General features: G+C 51.5%; 1 protein-coding gene across 4 annotated transcripts in view; it reads left to right on the forward strand.

Annotated features, from left to right (window-relative positions):
• CCDC88C (coiled-coil and HOOK domain protein 88C) overlaps positions 1 to 26628 on the forward strand; it is a 143086-nt gene that overhangs the window by 47710 nt on the left and 68748 nt on the right. For 3 of the 4 annotated variants that reach the window (XM_081548277.1, XM_081548278.1, XM_081548280.1), the window contains exon 4: positions 15331 to 15400. In XM_081548277.1, the coding sequence (XP_081404403.1) occupies positions 15331 to 15400 (70 nt within the window). Of the gene's footprint in view, positions 1 to 1842; positions 1903 to 15330; positions 15401 to 26628 lie in introns of those variants that run through there. The other variant, XM_081548279.1, reaches the window with a different exon arrangement.

The raw sequence follows: 26628 nt of genomic DNA on the forward strand, positions 1-26628 counted from the left end.
CCTGAGGTTCCTAGTCACCTCGAATGTGGGGGTACACTGTGCCAGGGCTCAGGGGGCACAGATGCAGTAATTATTTCCAACCAAGGGATTTGGGCAGGGAAGGAGGTGCTGGAGGTGGGCATGGTGGGGGCAAGGATTGTTTCAGGTGCGTCTTCCCCCCACCCTACCCCCCAGCATGGACAGCTGCCCTGGAGTCGATACCATCTGTTGAGATTCTCACTTCCTGCTGAGATGGTGGTTACTACAAACCCGTCATTTCTTAACCTTCCTCCTCCCCCGGGTTTTCAACTGTGTCCTGAGTTGCCCTCCCCCAGTTTCCTGCTTAGAGAATTAAGTTCTTGGTGATAGAACTAAAGAACCCTCCAGAGTTTCTTGCTCTCTGGGTGAAGTCTGATCGTTTGTTGCAAACTCCCATGACAATGAGTAGTAGCTGGTTTGCAGGGCTTGTTTGCGGGCTTATTTCATATGTAGCTTTTTCAGGGGGCCAAGTGGGAGTGAAGGAGGTGGTAATACAGTCTAACCTCCCTCACTCATTTATCCGAGATTTCACTTCTTCCTCCGCACTCCCACAGAACTTGCCCCCCACTTTGCAGCCTTTTCTCTGAGGCTCAAGTGCTGTTGCTGTGCCCAAGGCAGGCATCGCTAATCCACCATGCACACTCCACCTCCCCCCAGCAAAAACCTGCCCTTAGAGCTCTCAGCCTGGCAGCCCACCAGCACTTCGAAGTTGAAACCTCTGCGATGTCATGTGTGTGCTTCTCCTGAGGCCAGAGGAAAAAGAGTTTTAAGCAGGTGGCGTGAGGGGGCGGGCATTCAGAGGTCCCTGCTCAGCCCCTCCTGCCTGTCTCTGAACCCTGAAGGTTAGGGCAGGAAAGGGGTGTGGGTGAGCCTGGGGGTGGGGTGGATTTCCCCAGGCATGGGGACCTCCAGGGCAAGCCCCTACACCCTAGTCGCTGTGGCCATCTCCTTTACGGGTTTCCCTTTCAAGTCGCTGTAGGCCTCCTGCCTGTGTGCACCGCAGGGCTGTGCACAGGGCTTGAAGCAGGAGGCAGGCATGCGTGTTCTCCCTGAGCGTGTCTGGGGCAGCACCCACTGCAGACCTGAGTAGTGCCAGGCACTGTGCTCGGTCTATCTCCTGTGGGTTAGGTGAGAGGCCCGCCTGCCCAGCCACCTGGCAGGGCTCGAAGCAGTGACAGGCTGGTGGTGGACCTGGCTGGGGGACTCCAGAGTCACTGCTGCCCCTGGTGAGATAAGCCCAGAGCAGGTGCCAGGCCCCACCTCCCTGTGCGGGGTCCTTCTTCTCCATCCTGAGACTGCATTGGGGGTGGGGGTGTGATTCCAGTGCCTGGGGTGGGAGACAGGCAGTGGAGGAGTGCCTTCTGCTGCTGCCTTTGTCTTTGTTGCCTCCCAGATGGCACCTGCTCTTTGTTTCCATTTTAGCTCAGCGCCACCTCCTCCTGGAAGCCTTTCTGGATTAGTCCTCCCATGTGCTCCCATTGTGCCCCAGCTCAGATGCCTCACATCCCCTCTGTAGAGGCATCAGACTTGCCAACAGGCCTGTCTCCTGCCAGGCTGTGGGCTCCCTGAGAGCCAGGCCCTGCCCCACGCACACACCCTGGACACCCTTACTGCTCCCTCTCAGTTTTGTTGAGCTTGTCTGTCTGTCTGTATTTCTTAGATTTGAGGACACAGATCTTGTCTATTTACCCCACCACCTGACCAGCACACCACCTGACACCCCATAGGTGCCCAGGAAATCTGGGGTGGTTGTTCAGTCGCTCAGCGATGTCAGACCCTTTGTGACCCCGTGGACTGCAGCACACCAGGCTCCCCCTGTCCTTCACTTATCTCCCAGAGTGTGCTCAGGTTCACGTCCCGCGAAATACTGTGGTGTAAGTCCAGGTGTGAATGGCTGCCCTTCTGCTCTCCCTGCCCGCCAGCCGCCTGCCCTGGGGAGACGGGCATTAGGCCTGGTGGGCTGACTCAGGAGCAGCGATGCCCTGTGGCCCGTGGCGCTCATGCTCTTTGGTGGGGGGGCCGGGGAGGCCTGGTTTCCTGGCCTGCCTCTCCCTGCCCTCACAGGTCCCGGCAGGCTGCCACCTGCTGCGGGTGGCTCCCAGGCACACTCGGCCCCCCCTGCTCCCACTTGTCCCCTGGCAGTAAGGGAGCTGGTGCAGCAGCACGGGCAGCTAGCGGGTGAGGGACTGCTAAGGGTGGCGCCCGCCCCGGCCCTGCCTGGCCTGAGTGGTGGGTGGAGCGTTGGGGGGCACAGCAGCAGCCCAGACACGTGCTCCCAGCCCAGCTGCTTGCTGGGACCGGGGTGGGTGGGGAACAACCGCGCCTCTCCCTCTGAGCTCTGTGGGCGTGCCCGGGGCAGAAGGTGCCAGGACGCCAGCCTAAAGTCCCCAGCTGGTGAGGGTGCAGGGGAGCAGTTTGGGGCCCACGGACCTGGGGAACCTGGGGTTGGTGGCTTCGCAGGTGTCCCTACCCTTGCTGTGATCCCGCACGCCGTGCTCTGGCCGTTGTGAGCTGCACACCCTCCCTTGCCTGCCCATCGACAGAAAGGTTGGCTTTTGCAAGAAGCCCAAAGAAAGGAACTCTGCAGCTGCACGATCCCTCACCACCATGAAAAAGGGGTTCTTTGAATCACCCCCAATCACAGATGCTGCTGCTCTGCCAGGAAGAGAGGACAGGGTGGCCCTGAGCCACTCCAGGCACTGAAGTGCAAGAATAGGACCACCCCTGCCTCCCCAGCCTGCCTAATCCCCTAAATCCTTCTTGGTTGCGTGCGTGCTAAGTCACTTCAGTCACGTCTGATTCTGTACGACTGTAGCCCGCCAGGCTCCTCTGTCCATGGGATTCCTCAGACCTGAATATTGGAGTGGGTTGCTGCGCCCTCCTCCAGGGGATCTTCCCAACCACCCCCCTCCCCGCCTGGCCCCACCAACCAAAACCCTGCAACCTGGCCCTCAGGAGACACTTTGGAATAGAAGTGAGCTCCTTGGAGCAGTGGAAGGAGCTGGAGGGCGGACCTGAGGAATCCTGGCTCTCTAGACTCAAATGGCACCCTGCACCCCGGTGATATTCCTCTCCTGGCCTCAGTGTCTGTATTCCACAGATAATCTGTAAGGCTCTTCTGGTTTTAAAATGCTGATTCTTGCACCTTCTGCTGTTGGCTGGGATGATACGGGTCCAACTTGCCCCCCTCCCCCGCCCCCCGCCACTGCACCTGTGGCTTCTGGTGGCCTCACCGCAGACATTCAGGCCTGGAGCCCAGCTTTAGCTGCTGGTGGCCAGGCTTGTATCTGCCGTGTAATACAGTTCCTGGGACACCATTTGTGGGCAGAACTTCTTCTCGGAAGACTTGAATGCGGTGCCCTGCCTGTGCTCCTGGGGCTGCCCCTACCACTTTCCTTGGTGCAGGGACTTGGAACAGGCGCTTCCTAGCATCAGATAAGTCCACCCACAGAGCAACACAATGGGAACATGGCAGGCATTCTTGGGGACACTTGAGGTGTCCTCCAATCCCGTCCCTGTGGGTTTCCCTGGGTTCTTCAGGGACGTGTGGGCGCTTGCCTGTTTTCAGAGTTGGCAGCCCTGAGTTAGTAACTGTAGCGATGTGCTGTGAGTCTCTGTGTCAGCCTCCATCTAAAGGAGCCAGACATTCTTTAGAGATGATCCTCTTCCTTTTACAGATAGTGTGGCTCAGAGAGGGCCTGCGACTTGCCTGAGGTCACACAGCAAGTAGCTTTGCCCTCACTTGCTGGTGTTTGCGTTTCCGGGTGCTCCCTCCCACGGATCTCCCTCCTCCTAGGTCAGCTCAAAGGAAATATTTGTTTTCCTTTCTGAAAACAAAGGCTGGGCTTGGTTCCTTTCTGTGAACACAGCCAGGAGGACAGGCAGTTGCCAAGTGTTCAGGGGTGGGGGTTTCTGACAGTCTGGGACCCGCAGGCAGACTGGGCTGGTGGCCTTCAGTCTCTGAGTCCTGAGACGCAGTGTGGCCTCATTAGGGGAGTCGGTGCTCCTGGCTTTGTGCAGACCCGAGCTGGTTTCAAGCCCCGGGGACCCCGGGATTAATTGAAATGAGGTGGAACAGATGGATTGAGTCTATCAGCAGCTTTACGTGACAGCCTCTTAACATAAAAGCACTTCATTACCCACTCCTTCCGCCGGGGCTCCCTGCCTGAGTCGGAGGGAATGTGGCCGAGAAGGGAGTCCCCCAACCCCATCCAGAATCACAGGCGCGTGGCCGACGGCCCGCCTCTGAGCAGGCGGCCAGGGATAATTCATCAGGCTTATGTCTCTGCTCAGTAGCTAAATTTACAGAATCGTTCTCCTGGCTGTAACATCACCAAAAGTGGGCAGTGCCACGGGGGTTGGGGGTCCCTGTTGCTATCAGATGAGGTGACATCGTGGGAATCTTGGTTGGTTGGGGACGGGGTCGGCAGGCTGTCACTGTGGAAGGTATGAGACAAACATCACCCTAGAATCGCCCCGGTTTGGGGTCTCAGGGAAAGCTCACCAGCCTAGAATGCCCGGCTTGGCCATTGCTCTGCATCCTGCCATTAAACCCCGTTACAGCATGTACCATGGTTCTTTCCAATTGAAAATTCTGGTAATTCTTGTCCTGGTCCCCTCACGTGATATGAGGAGAAGGAAGGAGAGGGGGAGAGGGGACCTTCCCCTGTGTTTGGGTATGTGTTTGCCATCCGGGTTGTCAGGCAGTTTTTGTTTGGGCCAGGATGCTATTGAAGGGTGTTCAGGAACCCCTCTTGGCCCCATCAAGGGGGCAGCTTTGGAGGAGCGCTAATTGATGGCAGGAGCATAAACCCCCACGATGTGTGCAGAGGCTGCCTGGAATACTAGCCCTGACTTCCTAGGTCTCTCCATGGGGTGCCCTGTGAGGGTCTCAGCCTTTCAGGATCCCAGCAGCACCTCACCTGCGTGAACCTTTCTGGAAGAGTTAGGGCTCTGGGATTTGCAGTCTCGCCTCCTCTCTTGGGGCGCTGGAATAGATGCTGGGGTCATTGGATACATGTGCTGCCTTTCCTGACTGAGTCACTTCTTTTGTTTAGGACTTGGATTATTTTTTAATTTTTTAAATAGTTTCAATTTTTGGCTATGTTGGGTCTTCTTTGCTTCATGGGCTGTTCTCTAGTTGAGGCAAACAGGGGCTACTCGCTTGTTGAGCACGAGGTCTAGGTGCGTGAGCTTTGGTCGTTGCAGCACATGGGCTCAGTAGTTGTGGCTCACAGGCTCTAGAACGCAGGCTCAGTAGTTCTGGCGAATGGGCTTAGTTGCTCTGAGGCATGTAGGATCTCTGGACCTGGGTTCAAAGCCATGTCTCCGGCATTGGCAAGCGGATTCTTTTCCACTGAGCCACTGGGGAAGCCCTAATGAGGAATTTTTAATTCCCCTTGCTTTTCTTCACTTGCTCATAAAACTATCACATTTTGGATTTTACGATTGGAAAGCCTGATGTGTTCAAACCAGCGTTACAAATTCACTGTGAGTTGTTTGCAACTTTGGTTTTATCTACAGGCATGTTAAATATGGGATCTTCGGACATTGGTGGCTGATTTTGCCAGGTAAAATACTTGAAGGCATACAAAGCAACTTAAAAGGGGACCAAAGTAACTCGTAGTAGTGGAGCAAAGTAGTTGGTTTTCAGGACTCAGGCCCTTTGTTCATGTGAGAAAGAGAAGACACTGCTTCCAAAAAAGAGATTTTAAAAAGAATAAAACCAAGCACTTTGCCATGAGCTGAGTCAGTCTCATTTTGTCAGTGGTCACTTAGCTGCTGCCTCTTTGCTGTCTCAGTGTGGGGGGAGCTGACTGTTGAGGCAAAATGTGAAAGTGTCACAGGAGTGGGCAGGTGAAGCATTAAGAGTTGCGGGGAAAGACAGTCATGTGTGACTAAAGGCATCAAGGCTGGCTTCCTGGAGGAGGTGGCATTTTCGCTGAGCTTTGGAGGATGGATAGGGTGCTGATCTGGTGGCAACCCGGGCTGGCATTGTGTGAGGCAGAAACAGCGACCAGTGGAAAATGTACGGTATGCACAGAACAGTGTAACCAACAGCTTGACTCGCTGGCCACACATGGTAGCTAATACATTTCCTGGCTCCTACCTTTACCTGTGGAACTCCTAAGCATTCTCCACAGCCCAGCTCACAAGTGCCCACCTCTGGGACGTTTTCCCGGACTTGTCTGGGCAGAGTTTGGCAGCGTACCTGGTGCTGTGCTGTGTGACTTCTCAGTGCATGGCAAGGTGCTCTGTGTGTGGTTTTGACTCTCTGACTTAAGGTGTGCTCTGTGTGTGTGTGTGTGTGTGTGTGTGTGTGTGTGTGCGCGTGCACGCATGCATGCATACACACGCATGCATGCCGGATGCATACTCAAAGCGGCCATCACTCGTGTTTCTGATTCTCAGTATTGGATAGGTCTTTGTGTTTCTCTGGCGGTGTGGAAGGCACATTTTGCTGTCTGGACCATCCTGGTCTCCTTGGCAACCATGAGTATCATCTTCCTCCTGGATGCCTCTCGGGGGTGTTTGTCTTAACTTCTCTGGGATCTCCCTCTTATTGGCTCTGCATTAACGTCTCCTTTTCAAACCCTTGTGGAGGGTCATTTCATGGACCTAAACTCATGGCATTTAGCAGCATTTGTTTCTCCTTCCTGGCAAAATGTCAGACCATAAAATTGTTTCATTTGGCAAGAGAAAAAGATTACTTTCTTTCTTCATGAAATCATTGTTCTTAATCCAATAATCCCAGTGTCCACAGTGGAAACTGGAGATAACCTTTGCCGCAGACTCGGAAAGTGTTTGCACCCAGCAACTTTTCCAGGACCTTTTGTTGCTTCTACCAGTGGAGAAAGTGACCTTTCTATTTGAGCACGCACAGAGGTTGGCAGGAGCTGTGGCAGCATTTTAAGCCTTTTCAGTGAGGCCCCTACATTGCCACAGGTGGTGGGTGAACATCTCTGGGATCCTTGAGCCTCAGTTTTCCAGGGGCTGATGCTCCAAGAGCTGACCCCCCCACCCCACCCTTCCCTTCCCACAGGGCTTCCTGCCGCCGGCCCCAGCATAGGGACCAGAGCTGCAAGGCAGCCTCTGCCGTCATCCCTGGGTTCCTCTGGCTCGTGTCTCTTCCCAGCTGATGGAGGCTTTGTACTTCCTGATGGGGGATGATGGGGTACTGTTATTTGGAGTGGATGATTTTTAAGAAACCAATAATCCGCATCATTTTTCATGTTGCATTGTGAATTGTCTCAGGAGAAAGGATAATCTTTTTTAGTAGATCTGTCATGTTCACAGTTCCATAACTGATAGAGATACTGCTGATCATGCGTTCTTTGTGGGAAGCCATGCCACAGGGTTAAAATGATTTTAGGTTATAGAACCACGTTTATAGAATCTTATTTTTTTTAGTTTGCTTTTGGTTGTGCTGGGTCTTCACTGCTGCACCGGCTTTCTCTAGTTGCAACGATTGGGCTCTGTACTCTTCGTTTTGGAACACGGGCTTCTCATCGCGATGGCTTCTCTTGCTGCGGAACACAGGCTGTAGGCACTTGGGCTTCAGTAGTTGTGAGTCATGGGCCCTGGAGCAGTCTCAGTAGTTGTGGTGCATGGGCTTAGTTGCTCCGTGGCATGTGGGATCTTCCCAGACCAGGGATCAAACCCCTGTCCCCTGCATTGGCAGGTAGATTCTTATCTACTGTGCCACCAGGGAAATCCCAGAATCTTCTCAAAATGTTGGGAAAGCTTGCTCTTGTCCTGATCACTCTAATAAAGAGAGTTCTGTCATTTTGGTATATTTTTCTTTGAAGGTTTCTTCCCTTTGGCATATCTTTAATTTTCTGCACCCAGTGAGATATTGTTTTATTCATTTAAGCATTTTTTGCCATCTTCCCAACCAGGATAGTGACTGTATCATCCATTACCCAGCCACTCCTCAGTGTCCGTTTGTGGCATAATTATTAAATGCGGCTCCCTCATCACACACCCCATCGTACTTGGGGGTGAAGCTTTGATGGGGGGTGTTTTGGAGCTTCTGTTTCCTATTCTGCTGTTGACAGTTTTATGGCAGACAGCTTACTAAGAGTTTGGGGGTACACACACTTATTTTCAGAGGTGAGTCGAGGGGGTCATTTTGGGGGGTGGGGAGCTGAGCTGAGTCCTCCTGTTCCAAACCAAGGGAGGAGGTCCTGGAGAAACGCACAAGCTCATTTTTTGAGGGCTTCCAAGACGTTTGTCTGCCATGACTGAGTGGGTGCACTATGTATAAGTTTTGGATAGGGACTGGCTACAAAGGAATTAGGAGGCCCGACCCCACAGGGACCTAACGTAGACCACTGAGTGACATGCTGGAAATGAGCTTCACCGAACACCGGCTCCAGGAGCCACTGGTCACCTTGGGACCGAGGGACAGACCAGGTAGACTGAGGCCTCCAGGCCTACCCTGGGGTCCCTCCGAGCCCCTGCTGTGCTGCTCCCGGCCTCTGCCTCCCGACCCCCCCCCCGCCTCTCCCAGAACCCCCTCCTCCGGAGGGCAATGACGGAGCCCCATCTTGTCATCCTAAGACTTAGCACCGCCGGCATCCGTAAAGTGCAGGCATTCGGGAAACTGCAAAGCTCCCTTGGAAGGAGTGAGGTTTGAGTAAGTTTGGGAGGGAGGACATTTGTAACTTGAAGCGCTGGCCCATATGAAGGCTGGTGACAGGAGGGATGACGAGGGCTCAGGTGACCCCTGGAGCCAGTCTGGAATGGCACCCTGGGCCCTGTGTTGGGAGCAGTGCTTGCTAGTGGGGTCAAGCATTTGGCATCGTAGGCTCAAGTGTTTGGCATCGTGGGCTGAGGCATTTGGCATCATGGGCTCAGTGAAGCCATGAGCTGGGTGCTGGTCTTGTTTGCTGTGGGGAGGCCAGGAGGTCCCACCGCCATCACGGCCGCTCGCGTAGCTGTGATCACATCTCAGTTCTCTGCACGCCAGGTGCCTCTGGAGTCAGCTGTCCCCCTCCTGTATCATCCTTCCTACCCCCGGCAGAGCCTCGTCACCTGTGAAGTCTGGAGTGGGGCACCCCCTCCCGTGTCCTGGGTTTTCCCCACTGGGTACATCTGTTCTTGTCCTAAGAGGATTCTAGGAGGAAGGGAGCATCTTCCTTCCCCTCAGCTTCCTGGTTCTGAGAGCTTCCCTCACCTGTGACCCCTGGGAGCCAGTGCCCCGGCCTCCAGGCGGCCCCTTGTCACTCCCTGTGTGCCCCCCAGGTGGCCTCTGGAGAGTCTGGATCAGAAGGCTGGCAGTCTGAGGGCAGTTGGAGTCTCTGAGCTTATTGACTGTGTGAAGCCAGATGCTGCTGCTGGGACCTCCAGCTGGGGTGCCAGACACTTCCTGGAGACTGCCCTGCTCAGTCGGTACCCCTCCCCCCCAGGTGTCGGGCCTTGTTTGTGTCGACACAGCCCTGGAAGGAACTTTGGAGTTGATCAGTTCAGTGCAGTCGCTCAGTCCTGAGCCTTTGCAACCCCGTGGACTGCAGCACGCCAGGCTTCCCTGTCCATCATCAACTCAAGGAGCTTGCTCAAACTCATGTCCATTGAGTCGGTGGTGCCATCCAACCATCTCATCCTCGGTCACCCCTTCTCCTCCTACCCTCCTTTCCAGCATCAGGGTCTGTTCCAGTGAGTCAGTTCTTCGCATCAGGTGGCCAAAGTATTGGAGTTTCAGCTTCAGCATCAGTCCTTCCCATGAATATTCAGGACTGATTTCCTTTAGGATGGACTGTTTGGATCTCCTTGCAGTCCAGGGGACTCTCAAGAGTCTTCTCCAACACCACAGTTCAAAAGCATCAGTTCCTCCTAAATTTTAGGTTTGCAGCCTGGATGAGGTCCAGTGGGCTCTTTCCCCTTTTGTGTTACAAAGCCCTTTCTAGCCCCAGCCCCTTGCTGCTGAGAATCCAAGTGCTGCCACCCTCCTCTGACCTACTTTTGTGACTTTTCCTTTCGTTTGTTTGAAGTGGTTAGCAACGAGGTCCTTCCAAGATGAGGTTAGTGCAGTTTCACTTGGGAAAAGGGAAATCTGGGATTTCTCCCACATCTTATCCTAGCATCTCAGACCAAACCTAAAGGAGGTGCAGGGCAGAGAGAGAAGGGGTGTACAAAGTCTGCTCTGGATCTCGGTGCTTGAATCCCCCTCTCCTGCTCCCTCCCCCTTCACTGGCGGCAGCCCAGTTCTCTGCGGAGGGAGGGTGTCTCCGCGATGGCGGCTCCCCAGGCCTGACTCTCCCCTCCCGCTGTCAGGCCACAAGAAGGATGGGGTGATGTGAGAGGCCACAAGGCTCCTGTGTGCCCTCCTCCCTCATCGGGGCCTCAGGATGCAACAGTGGCCTTTGTTTCTGCCTTCACAGAGGCCCACGGCACCAGGAAGGCTTGTTGGCAGATTTGAGGACTGCTCAGAGCACATCTCCATACTCGTCCACCCCTGCCGCCAGTGGGGGTGTGACCATTGCCCACCCAGCAGGCCAGTGTCAGCTGCGGTCTCCACAGTGGCCTTCTGTTACGAGTAGCAGGCGGAGGGTCCAGTCGTCAGCAGCCTCCTCACGTCCCCACTAGATGAGGGCCTGGCCCGTTGCCCTGGAGGCCCCGCCACCCCGAGGAGACGCATTTGCTTAGTCCCCCTGTCTCCGGTGTTGTGGAGCATGACGGCCACTAGCCATGTGTGGCTGGCGCGGCCTCCAGAATGTGGCTGGTGTGTGACAGAGGAAGTGAATTTTTCATTTACTTGGATTGAAAAACCGATACTGGATTCAGTTATTGGAAGAACTGTAAGTGTGTTTGGAACAACTTGGGTGTGCGAATCTACTTATTCAGATCGTGTTTCCAATGACAATTTGGCATCCGAATTCCGATGTGCTGTGAGTGTAAACTACACAGTGGATTTCAAAGACTTAGTGTGAAAAAAAGTGTGAAATCATCTCTTGCATGGTTTTATGTTGATTCAGTGGTGAAACAATAATATTTTGGAAATGTTGGTTTAATTAAGTTATGTTATTTGTATGTTGTCATTTGTTTCTTTTTACTTTTCTTTTTTTAAATTGGGGGATAATAGCTTTACAATATTGTGTTGGTCTCTGCCATACACCAACATGAATCAGCCACAGATATATAGAACATTCAAAATGAATGTTTCTCATGTATTTCTGCTAGACAGTTCTCACCGTGGTACTCAAACCTCCGAAGCTGTTTTTGCTGGAATATGATTAATGGTCCTTCAGGGGGAACAGTTAACATCTTAGGGGTATTTTGGGCCACAGGATTAAATCTTAGGAGACCCATGAGGCTTTGAAAGGAACACATCAATAAAACATTGTTCATGAAACATTACTTCCTAACTGTGGAAGTGATGCATATTGTGGGAAAATTGGAAAGCCCAGATTAGGTAAAATTAAACATCCAGTTTTAGAAGGAGAATACATGGATTTCTCAGCAGTATTTTCTAGCAGTGTTTCCAGCAGTCTTTTTCTTAGGTTATTGTTACCGTAAAAATTCTGCTTTACATTATTGCAGAGACCTTCAAGATGATTTCACATTCTTTATCTGCTTCCTAACGAACAGTGGAAAATTCTTAAAGAGACAGGAATACTAGACTACCAGACCTGCCTCCTGAGAAACCTGTGTGCAGATCAAGAAGCAACGGTTAGAACTGGACATAGAACAACAGACTGGTTCCAAATTGGAAAAGAAGTACATCAAGGCTGTATATTGTCACCCTGTTTATTTAACTTATATGCAGAGTACATCATGCCAAGTGCCAGGCTGCATGAAGCTCAAGTTGGAATCGAGATTGCCAGGAGAAATATCAATAACTTCAGATATGCAGATGACACCACCCTAATGGCAGAAAGTGAAGGGGAACTAAAGAGCCTCTTGATGAAAGTGAAAGAGGAGAGTGAAAAAGCTGGCTTAAAACTCAACATGCAAAAAATGAAGATCATGGCATCTGGTCCCATCACTTCATGGCAAATAGATGAGGAAACAATGGAAACAGTGACAGACTTTATTTTCTTGGGCTCCAGAATCACTGCAGATGGTGACTACAGCCATGAAATTAAAAGAAGCTTGCTCCTTGGAAGAAAAGTTATGACCAATTTAGACAGCTTGTTAAAAAGCAGAGATATCACTTTGCTGACAAAGGTCCGTCTAGTCAAAGCTATGGTTTTTCCAGTAGTCAATCAAGCATGGATGTGAGAGTTGGACCATAAAGAAGGCTGAGCGCCAAAGAATTGATGCTTTTGAACTGTGGTGTTGGAGAAGACTCTTGAGAGTCCCTTGGACTGCAAGGAGATCAAATCGGCCAATCCTAAAGGAAATCAGTCCTTAATATTCTTTGAAAGGACTGATGCTGAAGCTATTTTGGCCACTTGATATGAAGAGCTGACTCATTGGAAAAGACCCTGATTCTGGGAAAGACTGAGGGCAGGAGAAGAAGGGGTCAACAAAGGATAAGATGGTTGGATGGCATCATTGACTCAATGGACATGAGTTTGAGCAAATTCTGGGAAATAGTGAAGGACAGGGAAGCCTGGGGTGCTGCAGTCCACGGGGTCACAAAGAGTCGGACACAAGTGAACAACTGAACAACAACAAATCTCCTTTATAAACGTGTACCCTCTTCAAATACCATCATAAGAGGGCTGGTGCTCCAGACAGTTGCACTACAGCAGAGTGGAAACCAGCCAAGACTGTATCCATTGGGAATGTGGTTGGTTGGACGTTGATAACAAGAAACTCTTCTAGAAATTGGGCTGAGCACTTGAGTTTAGCATTGAGACTAGATAGGGACCCCATGACATTGCTAGCAATATTGTTATTTATTGAATGTCCCCAAGTTAAAGTGACTTAGTTTTGATGTGACTTAGCAGTTCTTGGTGGTTTAGTCCCTAAGTCGGTCTGACTCTTGGCAATCTCATGGACTGTATACTGGAGTGGGTTGCCATTTCCTTCTCCAGGGGATCGTCCCGACCCAGGGGTCAAACCAGGGCTGCTGCATTGCAGACAGGTTCTTTACTGCCTGAGCCACCAGGGAGGCCATGACAGAATGGCTGACCTGGCTGGGAGTCCTTCCTTTTGCTGGAAGTGGGTTTATCTGATTTTACTGGCTGTGTGTGTTTTGCCCGAGGGTGCTACTGCGGAATCCTTTGGCGAGCACATCCAGCTGAGAAACTGCACTGACTTTTCCAAGCCCTGAAGGAAGGCTGAGGCTGTTACACAACTCAGACTCTGCCCAAAACTTGAGAAAACACTGGCCGTCTCGGACGCAGTGACATGTGACCTCAGATAGTAAAGAAAGATGTCCTCCAACACTGAGCACTGAGAGGGGCCGGGAGTGTTTGGTGTGGTGGGAGCTGTAGAAAGATAATGAGGAGGGTGGAGCAGATCATTTTGTACATTCTGTTGTCAACTTAAAAAACACGCACTGAATCTGAGAATTACATTTTACTTGGGGCAGAATGAGGACTGCACCCCCGGAGACAGCACCTCAGATAGCTCTGAGAACTGCTCCAAAGAGGCGGGGGTAGGTCAGTGTATACGTGACTTGGGTGAAGGGGGAGTACACGCAGTCAAGCACATATTTTTCCAGAAGGCTTCTGCTAGTCTGGTGAAGCTTTCTGCTAGTCATGAGGAACGGCTGTCACCGTGAAGGATTTTTGTGCTTTTCTAGACATGGGGAGATACAAGAATTGGGCTCAGAAAATCAGCTTCTGAAAATACCTAACTATCTGAAGACCCGTCCTGCCAATTTTCCCCCCAGGCGCAGAGCGCCTCCCTTCTCACCACCTCAAACGCCTTTCAGGGGATGTTGGAAATCAGCAGCTGCTGCAGCACGGGATTGAATCCTTGTAGAGGTCGATGGCAAGTGCCAGTCTGTAGCTGACACTGTGAAGGTGTTGGCCTCTCTTGGCGAGCTTGCCAAGGCCGCCGTTCCCATCTGAGGATTCAGAGAGCTCTGAGGTGATCAGCTGGGCCCTGCAGGAGTAGCCGATTGTATTCACTGTCCCCTTTTATTCATCAGCGCTGGTTGGCAACGTCCTGAGTTCAGAGAGTCCTCACGCCATGCAGTAGAGTGACTGCTGGAAAAAAACTCGTCTCTCAATGGAAGCATTTTTTTTTAAAGGTGTAAGCGTAGCTTTGTTGGTCAAGAGTTTCTATGGTGACCACTTTTGCAAAACCAAGAATATTACTGAATCCTACTGCCTTTCTTGTCTTCTGTAGAATTAGATATTTTATCTTCTGGGTTTGTGAGAAACAAGGCACATCTGGGCAGGGAAGACCAACCTGCCCTGAGAAATACTCTGGGAAATGTGAGCAGTGGGCTAGCACACGCAGAGGGGAACTTGTTAAAACCCCCACGACAGGGGGCGTGTCGATGGCTGGAGCCTGGGCCTTCTTTCAGGGGCCCTTGGTGTGAGGGCAGGAGGCCGGGCATTTCCTGTGGGCCATGTCTCTGGGGGTGTGGGTGGGGACTGCAGATCAGCTCTGACTTATCCCTCCCCCAGGGAGGGACTGTGTGCTCCAGTCTATGGGCTCACAGCGAGTTGGACATAACTGAGTGACCAAACAACAGCAACAGGAAAGTCACTGCTGAAAAAAGAGAAGTCTCTTTATTTATAACTTGTACCAAAGACCTACTGAATGCCAGAATCCTGAATTGTCAGCTTGTAAAGGCTTAGTAACATCTCTTTTAATGTTTCAAAGTGAAAGTGAAAGTCGCTCAGTCGTGTCCAACTCTTTGCGACCCCATGAACTATACAGTCCGTGGAATTCTCCAGGCCAGAATACTGGAATGGGTAGTGTTTCCCTTCTCCAGGGGATCTTCCCAAACCAGGGATCGAACCCAGGTCTCCCACATTGCAGGCAGATTCTTTACCAGCTGAGCCACAAGGGAAGCCCTTTTAATGTTTATTCTGCATTTTTTAGTTGCACAAGGAAATCATACAATAAAAATAAAGACATCCTTTAAAAGAAACTCAGTGCTAGTCCTATTAATAAAGCATTTAATATATCTTCTTTTCCCCCAAAGTCTCTGTACACATGCAGACATAATTTTTATTTAGGAATAATCAAGGCAGAAGCAAACAGTTAGCTGTTTTGACTTTTCATTTATTTATATCTTACATTTTCCTTCCTATTATATATATATATATATAGTATTTTCATAGCAGCTGTTTTCATAATGGCTGCACACTCCTCCAGTGATTTGGTACACTCTAATTTTCTTAATCAGTCTTTATTTTGTTTTCTGTTCTTAATGGTATCCTTCCCCCTTTGTTTCCACAGGAAGTTCTCCAGCAGCTGATCGTCATGAATTTGCCTAATGTCTTGATGATTGGCAAAGACCCGCTGTCTGGTGAGTGGAGGCTGCCCTCGCCCCCCGTGGAGCCTGGGCTGTGCCCTGGGCAGCTGTTGGAGGCAGAGCTCTGGCTGCCAGCCTGGAGCCAGCACAGTGAACACACATGCTCATTTGGGTGTGATTGTAAAGGGTGGGCTTATAACCCCAAGGCTTTATGCCAAGAGCACGTTTCTTTCTTGAGAATATATCCTCACAACCCCTCAGATGGGAGTTCCAAGGAAGCCACTGCTTCCTTGGTCTTTGGGGCTTAAGTAATATGGTGGACTGCCCCCGTCCCCAACCCTACCCAGGGATCTCTCCTCATACCATCATGGGGTATGGTTCCTACTGACAAGAAAAAATCTTTGAAAATGAAAGTGCTAGTCGCTCAGTCGTGTCTGACTCTGTGACCCCATGGAATGTAGCCCACCAGGCTTCTCTGTCCATGGGGATTCTCCAGGCAAGAATACTGGAGTGGGTTGCCATGCCCTCCTCCAGGAGATCTTCCCGACCCAGGGATCGAACCCAGGTCTCCTGCCTTGAAGGCAGATCCTTTACCCTCTGAACCAGCTGGGAAAGAATCTTTGGCGGGAACTAATGTCCCTTCCGCTGGCACCCTGTGCTGCTTTATTTCCCCGTGTACATTTCACTGGGACCCCCTGTCATGTGTCTGTTCTCACATTTCCCGCTGGCCTCTGTGGCCTGAGTAGGTAAGATCCTAAGTCCTGTTCCTGAACACTTGGTATGACTTTAAAAGACTGAAATGTCCTCCTGGACACCTTACAGAAAGCCAGAGTTTAGTTCCAACCTGACAGTTAACAACTGTGTAAGTTAAACGGGGTGCTGCCTTTCCTCCTCTGCATGGTTTTGTGCATTGACCTGCAACTGTGGCTCCTGGATGGAAACTTGTGGGCCTCAGGGATAGACGTGCCTGCCTGCTGGCTGGGACTCCTCTGGTTCCCATGGAGACCTTGTGAGCCTCCTGGACTGAGTGTGGGATCAGGTCCTATGGGAAGGATCCCACCATGAGAGGCTTTCGCAGGAGGGGCTGAAGCTTGCCTCTGTGGGTACCTCCTCACCCTGCTCTCATGGGAGCCTGACCATCCATGCTCCTGTCCATGTGAGCTCAGGTTGTCTGGAGCCCAGAGGAGGGGTACACTTTGTGACCCATCGAAGACGTTCCTCGTAGAGGAGCCCTGGCCCTGAGAGCAGCAGCAGCAGCTTCTGAAGGCGCTTGGGTCAAGGGAAGCTGAGCATGAAATCACTTTGCTCATGGTGAGGGGTCCTTCTGGACCCCCACTCCCCTGTTCTCTGCGAGAGCCAAAGGAAGGGGTTTCTTTGATCTCCCACTTGTCTTCAGTGCCACAGGCCCATGAGCATCACATTGGCTGTGCAGAATGCCCCCAGACCCACCTGGCAGCCCCTGGCAGTAACGCCGTTTGCTACTTGATGTGTTAGTAACAGAGAGCCCTTGGTTTGTGCTGTCCCTGGCTCTGCCCTGGGGCCATTTGTTTTCTGGCTTTATTTCATGGTTCCCCCAGGTAGAAAGAAATGGCAGTCCGCTCCAGTATTCTTGCCTGGAGAACCCCATGGACAGAGGAGCCTGGCAGGTTACAGTCCACGGGGTCGCAAAAGTCGGACACAACTTAGTGACTAAACCACCAGGTAGAGGATGCCAGATGCAGCCCCAAGCACTGGGGACAGCTGGGCTCTCGTGTTTCAGCAGTAACATGAGGAAAATGAGGGTCTGCTTTGCTTAGCAGAACTGTGCTGCTTGTCCTGCCTCATTTGGGGGACTGGTATTAAGAGAGAGGTGCCCAGAGAGGTTGGTGGTTCAGGTGTAGTTCTGCTGTTCCACCTGCTCTAGAGACAGCGTTGTCGGATGAGGAGAGGAGAGCAGAGGAGCAGGAAAGAAGGACCCTCCCTGCTTGAGCCCTTGGTGACTCGCCATATGTTGAGCACCAGACATGTATTTAAAAGTGGAAGTGAAAGTGTGCTTCTGGGGTGTGGCCGTGCCGTCGCATTTATAGATGAGAGAATGGCAGGTCACAGGGTTGAAGTGACAAGCCCTCGGCCACCTAACCCATGAGCAGAGGGGCTGAGTGAGAGTTTGTTCCACCTAAACCCTAGGCCTGAGCTCTGGTCCAAATCACATGTGAACAAGTGTCAGGCAGTTGACAGTGCTTAACCATTTGACCTACAAAAATGACAGTGACGTATGAGTTAATCTGGTAGCTTAGACGGTAAAAAATTGGTCTGCAATGCAGGAGACCCGGGGGTGATCCCTGGGTCGGGAAGATCCCCTGGAGAAGGGAATGGCAACCCATTCCAGTATCTTGCCTGGAGAATCCCCATGGACAGAGGAGCCTGGTGGGCTACAGTCCATGGGGTCACAAAGAGTTGGACACAATTGAGTGACTAATATTTATGAGTCAGTTTAGTGCTAAACATGTCTTCCTCCCCAACCATGTCACCCCATCACCCCATCATACTGCGTAATTTGCCACCTTCCTGTGTTGGCCCCTCCCTTCCTACTGCTGTCTAGAATCCCCTCCCTTCTCCAGAAGGCATCTCTACTCACCAGAACCCTGGCTCCACCCCTGTCTTCAGAGCCTCTCTGTTCCAGCCTCTCTGAACCACACGGTGAGAAAGACTGTCCACATGCAGGGAACCCAGGTCCCACCTCGGTTCTGGCACTGAACAGAAACACCTGCAAGGATGTGGACGCTGATTTTTAAATAGCTTTGTTAGGGTATAATTTGCATACCATGAAATTCACTTTTTTTTTTTTTTGGCCACACCACACAGCATGTGGGATCTTCCCCACTGGGGATCGAACCTGTGCCCCCTGCATTGGGAGCGTGAAATCTTAGTTACTGGACCATCAGGGAAGTCCAGAATTCACCTATTTTAAGTATGCGGTTTAGTGATTTTTTTTCCGCCATAAATGTACTGAGTGGTGCAGCCTTCCTCACAATCCAGTTTGAGAACACTCTCGGGAAGCTGATTTTACACTTAGTTTAAGATTTAAGCTGATTTTAAACTCAGTTGTGTCCAACTCTTTGCGACCCCACCAGGCTCCTCTGTCCATGTGGATTCTCCAGGCAATACTGGAGTGGGTTGCCATGCTCTCCTCCAGGGGACCTTCCTGACCCAGGGATTGAACCCAGGTCTCCTGCACTGCAGGCGGATTCTTGACCGTCTGAGCCACCAGGGAAGCCCTTTAAACCGACAGGTGAATGGAATGTCTCCAAGTCCCTCGGGCCATATGGAATCAATGCATATCAGTCGAAGAGGTTCCAGCCCCAGTTCGATGGAGAAGTTGTTAAGATGAGACGGGGACCTCTGGGAAACTTAAGGATGAGAATCCCACCCAGTGTAGCAATCTCAGAGGGCCCCCAGCAGGCAGGGCTGACTGACGGCGGCTTCTGCGGGCTATGCTGAGAGGGGACGGGCCGCCTCCCCCGGAGCAAGGCTGAAGGGATGAGAGCTGGGAGCACGCATGGGTGGGAGCACGCATGGGTAGGTTTTGACAGGAGTCTCAGGGGGACTCTGAGAGCAAGGAGGTTGTCAGGGGAGAGGCACCAGCAAGAAGACGCAAACATGAGTGCCAGAGACACATTTGTGGAATGGTGTTTTCTGTTTTAAATTTTAAAATTAGGTGGGTGAAGCATTTGGGGTTTCTTTTAAAATAAAGAACAAAGTTGGTTTCTTTCTTGTGTGGTTGTCTAGAAGGGGTGGATGGGGAGGCTTTTTTTTTTTTTTTTAACAAATTCTGTCCCCCAGCTCGGGAGCAAACCTATGTTCTTTTTAGCTGATGCTGACACTGTACCATCATTTATAACGTTTCAGTGTGGGGTTATTTTTTGGTTTTGGTAAATGCACCTCAGTGGAGAGACAGAGAGACGGATATACACAGACACAGTGACAGTGAATGATTGGGGTTATTTTTTGGTTTTGGTAAATGCACCCCCTTGGAGAGACAGACAGACAGACGCACACACAGTGACAGTGAATGATTGGGGTTATTTGTTGGTTTTGGTAAATGCACCCCCTTGGAGAGACAGTCAGACAGACGCACACACAGTGACAGTGAATGATCCCAGAACACCAATCCCTTGTCCCCCTTCCTCTGACCTGAAAAAGGAAGATGTTGTGACTCACACTATGAGATGTCTCTGTATGTCTGTCATCCCGCACCCACCGGACAAGATGTTCTCTTTATTCCTACCTCAGGTGGGATTTAAGGGCAGTTCAGTGAATACGAGAAAACACTTCATATATTTTAAAATCTGTCCTCGGTGGCTGCCCTCCTGGCCTCCAATCCCCATTCTCTGCTTTCCTGTTTGTACCTCAAATCATCTCTTTATTTCCTCTCTGATTGTGCATGCTTTTGCTACCATCTCCTTGGATACCTGTCCCTGGGGAAGCATCTTGTCCGGCGCCTCATTACTGCAGACCCCACTTCTTGGAGCCTGGCATAGGGTCCCATAGGACCCGGCTGTAGCCCTCCCTCACGTTCACATAAGGGTGCACAGCAGCAGCGCCGTCCCCGGCAGCTGGGCTGGGTGCAGACTGCCGGGACTGGTGTTGCAGGGCGTCCTTTGTCTTGTTTCCAGGTGGCCATGTCTGATCCTTCTCTCCGCATGTCTGACCCCACTCCCATCCCTCAGGCAGGTGCCCTGGCTCTACTTGCACCAGAGCCATGCTCCTCTCCTCGTGCCCCGCTGCCCCCCTGGTTCCAGCCTCCACCATCCTTCTCCTGGCTAGCACCTGGGTGGCCTTCTAACTCTGTTCCCTTAGCCTGGAATGCTTTTCCCAGACATTCACAAGAATCACTTCAGTTCAGTCGCTCAGTCGTGTCCCACTCTTTGCAACCCCATGGACTGCAGCACGCCAGGCTTCCCTGTCCATCATCAACTCCTGGAGCTTGCTCAAACTCAAGTATATTGAGTTGGTGATGCCATGCAACCATCTCATCCTCTGTTGTACCCTTCCCCTCCCGCCTTCAGCCTTTCTCAGCATCAGGGTCTTTTCAAATGAGTCAATTCTTTGCATCTGGCGGCCGAAGTATTGGAGTTTCAGCATCAGTTTTCCCAATGAATATTCAGGACTGATCTCCTTTAGGATGGACTGGTTGGATCTCCTTGCTGTCCAAGGGACTCTCAAGAGTCTTCTCCAACACCACAGTTCAAAAGCATCAATTCTTCGGCGCTCAGCTTTCTTTATGGTCCAACTCTCACATCCATATGTAACTACTAGAAAAAGGAATAGATCCTTCAAGTTGTTGCTCAAATGTGACCTTCTCAGTGCACCCCATCCTGATGACCTCCTGTGTGTAGCTGTATCCTCCTCTTCCCTGGGACTTCCTGTCCTCTCATCCTGCTTTGCCTTCTTTTCTTTCATAACATTTATCACCCTCCACTATGCTCTCTCATTTACTTATCTTTCCCTGTCTGCTGCATTGCTTGTTTTTTTCCCCCATTGCTTGTTTTTCCCCCTCTAGGATGTAATCTGTCATGAAGGCAGGAATCTTAGGGGATTTGTTGTTGCCAATGTCTTGTGTGGTATTGGGGTTTTTTTTTTTTTATTAGTTTTTATTTATTGATTGATTGGCTGTGCCATGTCTTAGTTGTGGCACGTGGGATCTTTGATCTTTGTTGCAGCGTGCAAAAATCTCAGCCACTGGGCCACCAGGAAAGTCCCCGCCAGTGTCTTTCTAAGTATCTAGAGCAGTGCCTGGCACGTAGTAGATGCCAAATAAATAGACCTTAAGTGCTGGAAACGGGCTTTATCTACTTGTCTGTCCTGTCCTCACTTCCCTCTTCCATCAAGCTAGCGCTCCTTATAGATGTTAGCCACAGGCTCCCACAGATAAAACTGTCAAGTGTCAGTGATCAGGGTCAAGTGAGAGTCAACCTCTGCTCAACACCACGTGTGTGGCTGCACTAGGCTGGTGATGCTGCACTGGAAGCTGCTCGCACTGTTGCCTGGCTGGCTATGCCTCCATGAAACATATTTACCTGGTTTATTGAAGAGTGTATTCTACATTAGAACCAAGTGATCCTAGTGTCTGCAGCATCTGTAAAGTGTTTGCCAGAGCACCAAGCCCTGATTTCTCTGCAGCCAGGCTTGTCACCGTGCCACACACATGAAAAAGACTAGATTGTTCTGACAAGAAGCCAGGGTGTTAGCAAATTAATTTCTGCGGTGAATCATAGAGCAGTCATGCTGGAAGAGGGCACTGTGTTGTCTTCCAAGGTTTGTATCCAAGCGCAGTGGTGGGTTTCAGACTTGTGAATTGCTGATCGCTCCCAAGCTGTTTAGAATGGAAAGGCGAGAGCTGTGTAGGTACAGAAACCCAGGCCGGAGAGGGGAGGGAACTCATTCAGAGGCACACAGCATGGCAGTCCTATAGGTAAGAGATGCAGAGATGTGTATATCACCATAAGTCATGCTGATGGTTATATATGACCCGCCATCGTCATTATCCTGCCTGGTGTTTCTCAAGTTATAAATGCCAGGCAAGATTCGTGGGTCCCCTGGAGGGGCTGACCCTGTGTTTGTACCCTATGGGGTCCTGTCTGTGAATATGGCTGGGACCTTGGAGGATAGCCTTGGGGATTCCATTCTTTGCTGTTCCGTGATCTGGTCCTTGTCCTCAGTCTTTTCGCTCTCACCATGGTTACAAAAAGGGCTTCCAGGGACAGGGGAAGCCCCTTGAGGAGTCAGGGAGTCTCTGCCCACCGATGCTGTGAAAGTCCTTCCTTCATGGCTGGTGCAGGCCTCTGGTCTCCTGCTGCTCCAGCTGAAGGAACCAGAAGGCTGATTTCTGACTCTCCTGGATAGAAGATGAGAACGCCCTTGCTTCCTTCCTCCTCTGAGTGGCACCCCTGGGCCAGAGGCTCAGAGGAGCTCAGCCCAAGCCCGCCTCAAGCTCTCCCTGTAAAATGCCCACTGTGGGTCCAGGGGCTGCGGAGTTGAACAGGCTGTGTCTGCTCATGGAGCCCCTAGTCTGCGTTGGGGCAAGAGGGGTGGAAGACGGGGTCCATCACTAGCCTGCTCCAGGGCGAGAAGCAGTGTGAGTGTGCTTCCCACAGAATACACGGTGGGTAATAAGTTCTTCCCTGGGCAGGTCAGGAAGGCTTCCTGGAGGAGGCGGTATGTGGCAGAGCCTCAAGGAACTCTAAACAGAGCGGCAGAGCACGAGTGTCCAGGTGGGACGAGCTTGGAGGAGGGGGAATGTACCAGCGGTCCCAGGAGGAGCAGTGAGCCCAGGGCGCAGGGAGGAAGTGTTCTGTCACGGCTGAAGTTTAGGTTTCAAAGGCCAGAGGGAAACGGAACTCTTGAGGCTCCTTGGAATTTAATATTTAACCCTCTCAGTGTTTACTCGCTGGCTTGTCAAGGACATCCTTGAAGTGCTTCTCGGATCCCATAGAAACCTTCCCTCAAGACACAGCTCTGCCTTTGACAAGCTGGAACCTCCGGGGGCCGGTGCATCTGGGGGCTGGCTCACCTCCAGCCCTGCAACAGGGAGAGGGCTCCAAGTCTGGTTGATTATGAGCAGTCTTCCTGCCTCTGAGATTGTTCTTTGAGAAAGCAGGCGGCTGTCTTCCCTCCCTGGCCACCACCCTGTGCTCTGTGCCCCCACCCCCACCCCACCCCCAGTGCCCTACTTGCCAAGCAACATAGGGGAGTCAAGGATCTGCCCTTGACGCTAATGAACAATGCAGTTCTTGTGTTCTTTCTCCCAAACTTGAGCTGTTTTTTTTTTAGTTCTCCTGAATTCTTATCCCATGTGTGTATTTTTATGTTTGCATTTGCAAAAATCTTAGGTCCTTTAGGATTTCCCAGGTGGCACTAGTGGTAAGGAACCCACCTGCCAGTGCAGGAGATGTGAGACACAGGTTCGATCCCCGGGTTGGGAAGATCCCCTGGAGGAGGGCATGGCAACCCACTCCAGTGTTCTTGCCTGGAGAATCCCATGGACAGAGGAGCCTGGGGGGCTACAGTCCATGGGGTCACAGAGAGTCGGACACAACTGAGTGACTTGATGCACGCACATAGGTCTTTCAAACGAGGAGGGAAGAAGTTAGTAAATAAAAGTTCATCTCGCAGGCATTGATCCTGTTCGTGTTTCCCGTTCATTCTTGAAGAAGCAGGTTCAGAAAAGTGCCCAGGCGCGAGTTCACGTGGCGTGGCTCGCAGCCTGCTCCTTCAGCTCTGTACTGCCCGCTGGACTCAGAAATGAGTCTCTGATCTGTCCAGAGCGAGGAGGGTGCTGGGCTCTGAAGCCGAGAGCCAGCACTTGGCTCTTCCAGGAACATGAAGCGCTTGAGTAACACTGCCAAGCCCAGCGAGCATTCAGGGGTGGCCGGATGCCGTCCTTTGGAGCAGCCTCGGGACCTGCCTGGAAACGAGACTTTGTTTGGTCGCCTCCTAGCGATGGGCCGTACACAGAGGGGGACTCCCTGGCTGCGTGAGCGCGCATGGCATCCACCGGGTCTGCTCTCTGTGGCCGTGGCCGTCCGAGGAGGAGGGATGAGCTGTTATTTGCCAAAGGTCTCTGTGTTCCCCCCATGATGTTTGGGCTTTGCGTTTTCCGCCTGGCGCGTGGTGGGGGGACCCTTTCTCTGATCGCCTCCTGCCTCTGCCATCACCTCACCTCCAGCCAGTGCAGACTTGCTGCCTTCTTGGGGTTCATTCTCCCTTTCTGATGCTCAGTTGTTTGGTGCTGGAAAATGAATTAGCTCTCAGCTTCTGCGGCCCGGGGAAGGCTGGGCTCGGGAGTCATATCTGGCTGTACTGGTCTGAGGGGCTTGATGTGGCTGTTTCAGATTGTCTCTGTGACCGGGGAACGGCTGCCGTACATCACTCGGGCAGAGGTTCTCATTACCCACACGAGGTGGTGGGGAGATCCCTGCAGATGGGCGCAGACTTGGGCCGGGTGCAGGAGAGACAGGGGTGTCACTGGACAGGGTGCAGTCTGGAGCACCCCTGCACTGGTGCCTGCAGAGTCCACCTGTGATAAACATTTGTTGAATGACTAATTAAATAAATGAGGGAGTGCCTGATGGGCGTCACAAGTGTAACGTTCCAGATGTAAGAGATCTTGGTGAGGGTTTCACAGGAATTGCCCCCCAGGCTGTGAGGTGGTGTGTAGAGGTGCCCGTCTCCTCCTACCCCGTGACCCAGGGCAGGTATTATGGAGGGTCCCCATGTGCCCATACTGTTCCTTATGGAACCCAAGGTAACCTTGTTAAAATGATAACAGCTCTTCTCAGTGTAAGCAGAGCCCCCAGGAGGGCCCACAGAGCTGTGCCCGTGGGGGTGAGTCTTGAGATGTCATTATTACCTTGAGGAGAAGCAGGGTCATGTTCAGTGCAGTGCTATTTTCAAATCAATGAGACAGCCCCCATACTCATCCGTATGAAATGACTGGTTTTAAACTAAGAAACCAGGGAAAGCACAGTGAGTGGTTCACTCCAGCATATAAGTTAGGAGAGAACAGAATGTAGAATTATTAAGAAAAAATGTGTGTGTGTGTGTGTGTATGTCTCCATCCCAACAAGAAAGGAAATGGAAGCTGTGTTCTCTTTGTTCTTCTACCCAGACATGATGTTCACAGTTACCGGCAGTCCCTCAGTCAGCAGACCCTGGCTGAAATACCTGCCCCGTGGCACTGGGATCAGAAACTAAGCCAGAGGGAGCCCCGCTCTGCGAGGAAATGCACAGAAATAGCAGCTGTTTCAGGGAGGGGGTGGTAGCGAGTTAGGAGCGAGCAAGTGGTGACCAAATCTCAGCTCTGTGGCTCAGCCTGTCTGAGCCTCTTCTTGTTTGTAAAACGCAGATAATACCAGCCTTTGGGAATTGCTCTGGGGATTAAGTCAAATGATAGAGTGTTATATGAAAGGACTGGAATGGTCTGTAGGCGCAGGGGCACACGGAGAGGGCAGGATTAACTCCAGTGGGTCAGTCCTTCCCGGCTGTGAGGGTTCAACCCTCAGCCTGGCTCGCGACTCATGGACCCAGGGGCCTCTGTGGTAGTGGGGTGGCTGCATTCCTCTGACCCCCGTCTCTATGGGTAAGTCACTGTGCCTTCCAGCCTCAGCAAGACAGTGGGCAGTTTGCAGCAGGAAGAGCTTGCTCTTGGAAAGGGTTGTTGCCTTCCTTTATCTAAATCCCCATCTTCATACCCAGTTGATCACTGACACATAAGATTGGTTTTTCATATCCAGAGGATGTACGAACCTTCAAATGACGGCATCTTAGAGCATCAAAGACTGGCACCAGAAGGACCCTAGAAATTAGGTACCAGGCACAGAAGACAGGTTTCATTTCATGTGCCAATGTTTATTGATTGGCACTGGCTGTATGGAGAGGGCTGTGTTCAGAAGGGTTCTGAGGCTTCCTTCCAGGCTCGGTAAAAAAAAAAAGTGTTGTGATTGACTAGTCATGTCTGCCACAGACATGAGATTAGAAAGTCAGGAAATCTTCCAGCCTTGTTCTTATTCAGCCTCCACATTTTAAAGGTTGGTGTACTTTAATCATCCCACTACATTTCTGTCCCCAGGTCCACCTTTATCCCATGTGCAGTATTAGTCTCCCTTCTGTTTTGGAAGCTGATGGCTGCACACATCTGTAGCTTTATTTATAGCTTAGGTCAGCCTACGTGCATTCTGTTTCTACTAAGAAAGGCTGGAGGGAGTTTCTCTGTGTCAGGACTCCAGGAGGCAGGTAGTAAAGTTAAGGTTTTTCATAGACTCAGCTATTAGCTCAGCCTGTCTTGGGATTTCCCCTGGGTTTATGGGTTGATGCAGAGGGTGTCTGATGTGTTCAACCCTCCCCCAACCCATTTGTTGCTTATGACTCACTAGGTACAGACATCCATATTGTTTCCTACCCTGCCTCCTATTTCTCATGAAAACCAACCCCCAACTTAAGACCAAAGCGTTTATAACTTGACAAGCACCATGTTCTCTTACATCTAGGCCTTTACATATGCTGTTCCCTGCAAAGCTCCCATACCTACCTCTTCTCTTCCTGGGGTCTCAACTCAGAAGCCATTTCCTCTTGGAAGCCTTGTTGTTGTTATTCAGTTGCTAAGTTGTGTCCAGCTGTTTGTGACCCCACAGCACGCCAGGCGTCCCTGTCCTTCACTGTCTCCCAGAGTTTGCTCAAACTCTTGTCCATTGGATCAGTGATGCCATCCAGCCATCTCATCCTCTGTCATCTTCTTCTCCTCC

The sequence above is a fragment of the Giraffa tippelskirchi genome, chromosome 12 (genome assembly GCF_054371585.1).
Source record: "Giraffa tippelskirchi isolate mGirTip1 chromosome 12, T2T-mGirTip1v1.2.pri, whole genome shotgun sequence".
In the NCBI taxonomy this organism is placed as follows: domain Eukaryota; kingdom Metazoa; phylum Chordata; class Mammalia; order Artiodactyla; family Giraffidae; genus Giraffa; species Giraffa tippelskirchi.